This window comes from Numida meleagris, chromosome 27 (genome assembly GCF_002078875.1).
Source record: "Numida meleagris isolate 19003 breed g44 Domestic line chromosome 27, NumMel1.0, whole genome shotgun sequence".
Classification (NCBI taxonomy): Eukaryota; Metazoa; Chordata; class Aves; order Galliformes; family Numididae; genus Numida; species Numida meleagris.
In genome coordinates, this window is record NC_034435.1 from 3,744,569 (window position 1) to 3,754,811 (window position 10,243).

Consider the following 10,243-nt stretch of genomic DNA (forward strand, 5'->3'; position numbering starts at 1 on the left):
GGCTCAGCCCTGTACCCAGGCACTGTTTTTCATGCCAGGATAGTATTTCTAAACATGGAATGCCATCAGTCTTGAAGATCAGTTTGTGAGGAAATCTGCATTTATAGCACCAGTTCAAACTGCTCATTGAAACTGCTCCTTTTGGGGACACGTGTTCATACGCATGTTCATGCTGGCACGCTGTGGCTCAAAGTATGGAGGGTCCCCAGTGAGAGAGCTGATGCAGATCTGCGATGGCAGGGTGTGGGCAACCTTGTGCTGGGGTGCTGATGGAGCTGTCTGGTGGAGATAAGTGTGGTGATCTGTGAGCAGCATGTATCGGTGCTGGGGCAGCCACCTCACTGCGGTTGTGTCCTTTGGCAGGAGCTGGAGGCACGCAATGCAGAGCTGGAGCGCCGCCTTCACCTGGCCGAGCAGACGCTGGCAGAGACCCTGGCTGAGAGGGAGAAGATCCAGAATGAGGTCACCAAGGTGGCAGAGATAATGGACGTGAAGATATTTGAGCTCAGTGAGATCCGGCAAGGACTAGCCAAGCTGGTGGAGAGCAACTGAGCAGCGGCATGCTCAGAGGGAGACGCCTCCGGAGGAGCGGAGCCTGACCTGGGACTGGTCACTGACAGCAATTTTGATCACAGAACAGCCTCGAGGTCTGTTTGGGCAGGATATGCCAACGTACCAGCAGCTGCCTGGACAGTGTGGTGACCAGGCGCAGCCACTTACTGCCCACTGAACAACCAGCTGGAGGGCAGAGAGGGCCTGAGCTCCTGTATCCTCCACAGGAAGCATCTACAAGTCACAGCCAGGCCTCTCTGGACCCTGTCATGGCTATGGCATGGTCCAGAGATGGCAGCTGTCCCTCTGCTGCCTTCCCAGCCTCCCTGCTGCCACACTGTGTCTCCCACATTTTTACAATTTTCTAGGGGAAAGTGCTGAGCAGCCTTTGCATTTTTTTCAGTAGTTTTTTAGGGAACCACTTGCCTTTTGCAAAATAAGCTGCTTATTTCCCAACCAAAGGAGGGAAAAGAGGTATCAGCACTTTGAGGGCATCACTGGCTCCTTTTCCAGCCCTAACTACACTGTGTCTTTCTAACAGGATGCACTAACACTGGTCGCTGTCAGGAGCTTACAGAGGTAGCAGAGTCCCTACTGCAGAGAAGGGTGCTTGCCTGCCCATATGCTGTTCAGTCACAGCCTCCAGAGGAAAAAGAACTGCAGGTTTTAAAGCTCTTATTAGTTTAACACAGTGGGGTTTAATGAATTCTTAAAGCTTCTTTAAGCTGAGAGCAAAGGCCTGGTTGGGAAAGGGGCATTTGAGAAATGGGACATGCCCGAGGGGATGGCCAACCAACTGCTAGATTGGCATCTCTCCCAGCCTCTAAGGGCTGTAGTTAATTGAAATTAAATGGAGCAAATCAGAGTTGCTCTTGTTTGGTTTTTTTTTTTTCCCTCTCTTTTACAGGGAAGCAGTCCACAGAGATGTCCTGCTCTGTGTCAGATGAGCAGTGTTCCTTTTGAAGGGTACAGGTCCCAGCTTGCCATGCTTAGCCCGATTAAATGAGAACAGGAGGCATTTGGAGCATGCTGGGACCAGCGCCCTGTGGGGCCTGTGGGAAGTCTGTGGGTTGCTGTAGATGTTGTCTAGTCGTAGGAATCGAGCAAGGCCTGAGGGAGACACTGCAGAAACCTGGAAAGTCGTGTCTCCCTCGTGGTGTCCTTTGAGTCCCCGTAGTTACGTAGGAGCATGCTTAGCCCTGTGCTGAATGACGAAGCAGTGTCTGTGTAGAAGTAGATAGTAACCTTACAGGAGTGCTGATTTGGATTTTGTGGTTGTTTTTTTGCCCTCTTTGCTGTATAGATTAGGCAAAGACAGCAGTAATCCTGGGAATGTTTCCCAGGTCTGCAGAAACCTTAGTTACTTAGCAAGCACTGGCTGCCATGTACTGCCTTCTCTGCATCCAGACAATCCTGGGCAGACCAGCATCAAGGCAGTGCAGTTCCTCAGGGCCTCCCTCTCCTTTCACTCACCTGGTGACCAAGAGAGGAACCCACATCTTCTGCACGCTGCCTGCAAGCTGGGACAGGACTAGGTCTGGCACCTTGGGAATCTGCTGGAATGGAGAATTGCTGGTGACTGTGCTGGATTGTGTCTAGGCAAAGCCCATCCCTCTCACAGGGATGATGAGGAAACATTGAAATTTCAAGACCTGTGTAGCCAGGGAGGGGCTTTTCTGTTTGGAGGTTTGTTTTTTCTGTTTTCAGGTTAGTTTTCTTGTTGTTTTTTTTTTTCTTTTCTCTCTCTCTCTCTTTTTTTTTTTCTTAGTATTCTGTTGTTTTTGTTGTTGTTATTGGTTTCTATTTTATTTTGTTTTGCATGAAGTGTTCTCACAACTGTATGGGGTGGAGCTATTGTAGTAACATTTGTTTCGGGGTATTTAAGAAGGGAAGGAAGGAAGCTGGCTGACAGAGTTTTCTGGGGACTTGTGTACCAACCCATGCCAGTGTTCACATTTTATTCCAACAGGAGCAGCCTTCTTTGAAATAGAGATCAGCTCCAAGAAAGGTGTGTTTCGTCTGCATCTGTTACTGTTATATGGGATGACAGAGGTGGGGCTTGGGGTATGAAGAAAAAGTAAGCAAAAGTTTACGTTCTCATTATCACTGCTCTCTCACACTTCCGTGGCTGTGACCCACAAGGTGGAGCTGGATACAAATTCTCAAATCTGGCCGGTGACCATCTCATAGTTCTGCCCGTGCTCTGCATCTGAGCCCATGCCTGTATTGTACTGCTCATTGATCGGGGCTGACCGGGCCGGCGTGTGCCACACCTGGGTGAGTCAGCTCCGCTGAGGGAGGCTGCTCCCAAGAGACGAGGGAGAGGACCAGAGTCAAGCTGCTGCATGACTGAGTGGGAGAGAGCCAGATGCAAGCTGCAGCATGGTGTTTCAGAGGGTACCTGCTGTCTGCTCCTTCCCCCCAGGACCTGCCCTGACCAGGGTCAGGCAGCAGTGCAGGGTGAGACCTGGCTCTTATGCTGTTAAGGCTCTTCTAGCCCCATATGTGTTTTACGCTCTCAGACTGAACCCTGCCATCACTGGACAGCTCCGTCAGACCTCTGGCAAAAACAGCTGACCCACTGACAATCTAGGTTGAATACCAGAAGATGGTCTACAAGTCATGCAATGAGTCACAAATTTAAGGGACCTGCGTTTAATTTCCCACAGGCTTCCTGCAGGACGTTCCCATCATTTCACACAGTTCAATCTCTTCATGTTTATCTCTTCAGACAGGGCCAGGCTTCTTAAAAATACTATGAAAAATATACGATGCTGTGAAAAAGACCAAGTCCTAAGCTGCTGCATGTCCAAGTTGCCTAGAGTTGTGGTTGATGCTCTGTCACTGGAGACTTTCAAGGCGAGGGTGGATCAAGCCATGGGCAACCTGATCCAGCTGTGTGTGTCCCTACTCATTGCAGGGGCATTGGACTAGCTGACCTTTAAAGGTCCCTTGCAACTCTAAGGATTCTGTGATTCTATATGAGACTGGAAGCAGTCCCCATCCCCCAAGGACCCCTACGTCCTCATTAATGGTGCTCAGAATCAGTGTTGAGAGTGCTCCTGAGTTCAAATTGTGGATGGGGTAGCTGGGTACCAACAAAAACAAAGTGCTATGTACTGGCCATGCAGACATCCTAAAATAGTACGCCCCGTTTGCTTGAGCAACCCAATATTTGTTGTTTTGAGGAGGTACACCCCCCTGACAGTATTGTTTGTGTCTAGGGGAGGAAATATTGCCCTCCATCATACCGTTAAGTGCAGATTCCTTCACTGGGCTCTTGTGAGGTCAGTGCTTTTGCAGTAGGAACAAATGCTCCCCGTTAAACTTTCTGAACGGCCTGTCCATTGTGAATGCTCAGCGCTGTCTGCTTCTGGAAACTTGGAGCTGCCCAGCTGCCAGCTCCCTGACAGGATGCAGGACGTTTTGTTTCCCTGCACACAGCATACCTTGAGGCCAGCAGTACTTTGCATGCATTTGCTGTGCCCTGCTTTTTCTTGTAGTCACAGTCCTCGCTCTGCTTCCTTGCATTTCCATTGTCAAGAACCAGGAACAGAGGTCATTTTACTTTAGACACTTCCCCATGGGTACTAGATGCAATTCTCTTCCCTGCCAGAATAATCTGAATAGTGGCTTTTTTATGAGATCTGTCCTGTGCTCAGCATTTGTTAAAAGTCTTTTATTGAGGCATTGCAGGGCAGTGTGATGGATGGTTCTGGGAGGCACTTTCCTTTGCAGTCTTCCCTCTTCTGAACTAATGAAAACCCATTCATCACCGGCTATTTCCACAAATGCCCTAAATCTGCAGTTAGTGATGAGGCAGGTCTGCTGGAGATAATATAACAGCAAAGCACTAATTCCATCTGCCCCATTCTAATGAGTATTTAAAAAGGACTCCCATAGTGTTCCAGAACAACTGCTCTCTAACATGTCCCCACCGTGCCCTTTCCAGCCCTCACCCCTTCCCTGTTTATGCTTCTCTTGCTTCAAAAGAAGAAAATCTTGTGTTACAAAAGCCAGTGTTGAATGACAAGACTGCAGTTTGTTTGCTTCTGTCTCACAATAACAATTACTGTCAGGAACTAAATAACAGTTGCTTCCTTGCTGGAGGAAAAATGCTACAGATTGCAGGTACCTTGAGAGACCTAATTCTTTTGGCAAATGAGGTTCTTAATTATTTATAGAAAACCTAGGCAGAACATTAATAAAGAGAACATGGGGAAGATGGTTCACATGTGAGATGAAGATGCAAACAAAAAATCTTGCAGCCTTACTCTCCTGGCACAAGGTTCTGAGGAGTAGTAGCAATGAGTCTGATCTTCTGCTCTGAATATGGACCTGAGACGAGGCCCTTCTGACCAGCTCAGCAAGAGGAAACAAAGCTTTGCTATTACAGGACGTGCCAATAATAGAGCCTCAGAAAAAGGATGTGTCTAATGCAAACTCCATCTGACAGATGCCAATACAGGCCTCCCGGGCTGAACAGGAATCCAAATCCAGTCCAGGCCTAGAGCAGGCCTGGCAGTTGTGATGCCAAACCACCACCAGCTCTGCCACCGGCTCGCTCTGCGAACTCCCTTGCCTCTCCAGGCTTTCATTCCTCCTCCATAAAGTAATCACCCTCCCTGCAGGGCTGCTGGGCCTCAATTACCAGCATCTACAAGGTGCCTGAAAAGCCAAGAGAAAGAAAGGCCAGCATAGGCTGGGCTGGTAAATACGCTAAGTCTGTGAGTGATTTTGGAGGAGGTAAAATCTTCCTGAAATAATGCCCTTGATAATGTGTGATGTGGCGTTAGGTAGCCTCACAGTAAAGCTGCTTAACATACTGTCTTTGATATCTATATTTTTGTGAGAGCACACCGAAGCAAGTTCTTGGTGGAGGGGAAGCAGGTAGGCACTTTGTCTTAAATTGCCAAGGGAATTGGTGATTAAATAGCACCAATAATGAAAAATAGGCCACCTAACCCTTTTGAGCTCCCTGGCATCTGGGCTGGGATACAGAAATCAGCTGGTCTGTTACTTGGAGGGTAGGATATTTTTAGTTCAGAAATTGTCTGTTTACACTTGACAGCACAGGCAAGCATCCTCTGTGAGTGTAACTCCCCCCCACCACATGCAGATACTGGAAAACAATTTCCGTGTGCACCAGAGAAGGCAAGGCAATTAAATGTGTGTTTTGGAAAATGTCCATGAACACATAATAAAGCCCCAAACTCTAGTGAGCTTCGCAGTCTCCTTTCCCAGAGTAATTTATAATTATTATCGTTATTAGATTGTGGTGTGTAAAGGCAGTCTCTGCTCCAAGGGAAAAGAACACGAGCTACAGCACTAATCATCTCTGCACAAGGTCCTACCTCCTCCATCAGCTTCCTGCCACCCTACCAAGAAAGCAGCAGCTGGAATCATTCTGGAAATGAGATACTTACAGTAAGAGCAACACGCCAGACAATAGATGTGTCAGCTCCAACAACAGGTAATCTAAAGGAGCAACATTTTCACATTTCAGTCAGCTCACGACCGAAGCACTGTTCGCAGCCTCTCAGCTCCCCAGCTAAGCACAAGCCTGGGGAGTGAGAATCAAAGGGACCAAATTCAATTTCCTCAGATGCTGCTGTCAACTTCAGCTGTAGGGAGTTGCCAGGTGGAAGGGGATGGGAGGCTGGTATCAGTTCTGACCCCATAGCATCATCTGTGTTCCCAGGGTGTGGAGGGAAGGGCTTTGCAGCACTGACTGCTCCAGGAGCCACTTTCATTATAGGGCACTGGGATTTGCATAGGCTGCCACAAATGTGAACTGTCACTCCTTTTTTAAGTACCCCATTCTTGCAAATTTCTTGTCTGTAACACCTGTGTGCTCCAGAGAGAACAAGGCAGCCTCTCTGTCTCAGCACTGTCTTCATCCCATTTACAGGCTTATTTTTCCCAAGTTCTGGTAGAATTGCAAGTGAGAGGGGATGCCGTATCTAGGCTCTGCCTTCTGTTTCCACCAGTAGTGAGCTAACAGGGTTTCAGATCCTGTCAGACAACACACAGAAAAAGGCACATGTGAGAAAAGTAATTTCACTCTAGCTTTACTGGTTGGATATAATAAAGTCCTGACCTTGTTACGGGCAGATGAAAACACTGTTTGAGCCTACAAATTGGTGGCATTAATGCCACTTCTCCTGTGGTTTAAATGTCTAAAAGCAGCTCAGCTTACGATGTTTGGGCCTGGGAAGGCAAAAATGACACTGAGAAGTTCCATATCCTACAACAGGAGTCTATGCACAGGCCTTGGTAGGTAGTAAGGGAGGATCTGGAAGGATGGCCAGTGGTTCAGTTTGTGAATGTATTGCAGTGCACACACTAGCTCTGATCTCTACTTGCACGATGCTTTCAGAGACCACTTGATCCAATAAGCAGAGCTGAAGGGGTGGTCTGGTGCAGTGCTCACAGCTTCTCTTCGCTAGGCCACGGCAGTCTCCTGCTGCTTGACAACCGCTCTCCTTCCCGGAGATGATGGGAATCCAAAGCAAGTCACACAGAGACACATTCGCAGGAGACATTGCTGCTGCAAGGGGGCAAGCAGCAAGTGTGAATTAAACAGCCAGGGGAGTTTTCTTAGAACAGAAGGAAAAGAAAATCCACAGTATTCCCTCCATCCATCCCCTTTTCAGAATCCTGATGCTGGCAGAGGAAATGGAAGAGTTGTTACAGTGTCATACAGAGAGTGAAGACGCATGTCCAGGCAACTGCATTCAAGCCCTGAATGAGGGTGTGCCACAGACAAGGAGTTTAATTGGCATAAGCTGGCATGAATGAGGCTGAAGGTGCAGCAGGGAATGTGGAATTTCAGTTAAGAAACTGTAGGGGTCTAGCAGGAGAGCCCTAGAATGGAGAGAAAGCTAAAACTGGAGCGTTGCAGGGATACAGGCTCAGACCTGCCCTGCAAGTAAAAGGAAAATGCCAAGACTTGATGCACTGACCCAGCAGGATCCTGCTAGCAGCACCAGGCAGCTGGGGCCTGCCTGCTGCATGAACAAGGCTCAGGCACAGGGCAGCCCTGTTCCCTCGCTGTTTCCACGTTTTCTTAAACTAAATCTTTAATATCCATCTGCCCAGCCAAGAGGCCCTGTGCTGTGTTTCTCTCTGAAAGAGGACCAGAGCCAGCAGCAAGCGTGTCCAGAGCACAGAAACTGCCATCTACTGGCTAACCTGTCAGGGCTCCCCCGGGAGAAGGCTGTTTCTGGTAGGAAAGCTTGTTAAGCAGCTTTTTTTAAGGCTTTCAAAACAGCTGAGCTTGTGTTCACAAAGAACATCCAAAGGTAAAGCAGCAGCTGACACTGTGTGCTGAACCAGCGAGATGTCAGAAGAGCTCGGAGAACCCACATGAAAGTACAGCCGTATTAAATGCTCATGGAGATGGTGTACAAAGTGCAGCCCCTACAAAGGCACGAGATGCTTCAGCCCAGTGTAAGGGCAGCAAATCCTGCCTGATGGAGAATCAGTAGTGCTGAGCAGACCCTTGCAGCACCAGCCTAATGCTGCCTCTGGGCAGCATGTATCTTCTATCAGAAACATGGCAGGTTTCTGGCCAGAGGGAAGTGCGTTGGCTGGCAGCTGGAAATGGCTGCACCTGCAGCAGCAAAGCTGAAGCATAAGCTCCAATGCAGCTCTGCTGTCTCAGCAGAGATAAATCTGAAGCCCAGCTGAAAGTCTCTTTAATTACAGCAGTCTTTCCTTTGCCACAGAAGTCCAGAGCTTTCCTGCCTGACGCAGCTCCTGAAGGTGACTGCCACATCCCTAAACCTGTCTCCACTTCCAAGTTTCCTTGTTTGACAGAACTGTCAGTCTGGAGCATTTATCAAATACCATACATCTCACTTTGGGTGGATCCCTGCATTGTTGTTTAAAGGAGATGGCATCTTCCATCTCCCTGCAAAACTTTGGGAAGCGCTCCTCAGATACATCCTCCCCAAGAGAGGCAAATATTCCAGGAACAGGCAAATACTTCCTAAACCATACACAAAACAGTTGTTCTTGGCTACAGACCCCTCAGCATAAAGGCCACACAGAACTGCCAGAACAAGGTGGGAGCTGGAGGTGTATGTGCATGCTAAGACCCTGAGTGCAGCAGCGCTGAGCAGTGGTTTCATACCTGGACAAGACAGGATGATAAGGAAGGATGGCACAGGAGCAGGACTGTCTCACTGCACACACCTGGCACAGCCCATGCCCCAGTGCCACGTTCAGCAGCCATACACGATCTGGGTGAGAAAGAAGGCAGCATCTGAGATGCTGAATTGAGAAGAGTTTCCATAGCAACTCAGCCAGGGATACCCTCCCAGAGCTGGGGAGCTTGTACGCTGCAGCCATGCTGAGACACAGCCTTCTCAGGTGAATTCTTGCACAGCACTTATAGGGAAGTATGCAAGTGCCTGCTTGGGGGAACAAACAAGGGGAATCTGTTTACAGAGGACAGATTTACAGCCAAGAAACAATCTAGCCTGTTAAGCAAGTCATTATACTACTGGGGGATCCTAAACGGCTATGACAATGATTGGAAACCTCAGAACAGAATACCTTTCTTGGAGGGCAGCAGTGACAGTGCATACAGGAATGTCACCCAATGCCCTTTGCCCTGGGTAGATGGGAATTTAAGGCTTCTTTCTACATCCCAGTCGACATAGCATTTTCTTTTCCTACTTGGCCACTCCCAAGACTGACTAAAGCAAGAACATCTAGGCAGCACTACAGAGATCTCTTATTGCCAGCACATCTTACCTTCGCAGAAAAGGCTGCTCAAGAAAGACAAGAGATATATTAAAAGGAATTTTGAATTAAGCTTTAAGACAAGAGCCTTGATCAAACCCCACATGTCACATTGTGCTGGAAGGAGATGAACAGAGAAACCCCCCACCAGGCTGAAGCAAAGAGACTTCAGATAGGTTAAGAAGTGTCTGCAAGAGGAGGAGGGGAACAACTGACACTCAAAAGCAGTATCAGCACCCTCTCCAGGAAGGCAAGAGCAGCCTGTCCCAGAGAGGATGTCTCTTTAATCTGCAGCTAACAGGCTTGCTCCACAAATTAGCATGCACGAGGCTGTAGAAGCATTTAGTATTCAGAAAGCATCAGTCTGATACAAACCTATTTGCTGCTGCTACTGCAGCAGCTGCCAGTAGTGACAGTGAGCTGTGATACAAGGCGGAGTATTGAGTGCTTTTTCCTTCCTGGAGGGCACCCAAGGGGACAAAGCAAGTAATACAGTCCAGGCATCTCCTAAACTCGAGTACCACACCCATCTCATCCCATGCCTGCCACAAGGCAGACAGATGGACTTGTACCTCCCCAGTCCCTGTTAATGCTGTGCTCCTTGCATGGTATGAAGGCACCAGAAGGTCCTGCTGTGCATGGCTGCAGGAGCTTTCTTGAGGGAAATACCAGTTTTCCTCTGCAAGGCCTCACTGTGCATAGACCACACTCACATCAGGCAAAAGCACCCTAGGGAACTGCATGGTCCCAGAAAAGGAGCTGGGCTCAAGTTGCACAAAGGGACTGAGGACTTTAACACCTACAAGGTCAGTACTCATTCAGCCTATTTATTGAAATAAGAGTGATTTTATCTCCAAACCATTTATCCACAAAAGGTACTGCTCCCCTCCTCTAAGCTCCCGTAACAACACTCATGTTTTGAAGAAGGTCAAACATCCAG

The 10,243-nt window shown here is 48.4% G+C and overlaps 1 protein-coding gene across 8 annotated transcripts in view; it reads left to right on the plus strand.

Moving 5' to 3' along the window:
• HOMER3 (homer scaffolding protein 3) overlaps window positions 1–5,770 on the plus strand; it is a 38,564-nt gene extending 32,794 nt beyond the window's left edge. For all 8 annotated transcript variants that reach the window (XM_021378577.1, XM_021378578.1, XM_021378579.1 and 5 more), the window contains one exon: window positions 364–5,770. In XM_021378577.1, the coding sequence (XP_021234252.1) occupies window positions 364–552 (189 nt within the window). In that variant the 3' untranslated portion in view covers window positions 553–5,770. The remainder of the gene's footprint in view (window positions 1–363) is intronic.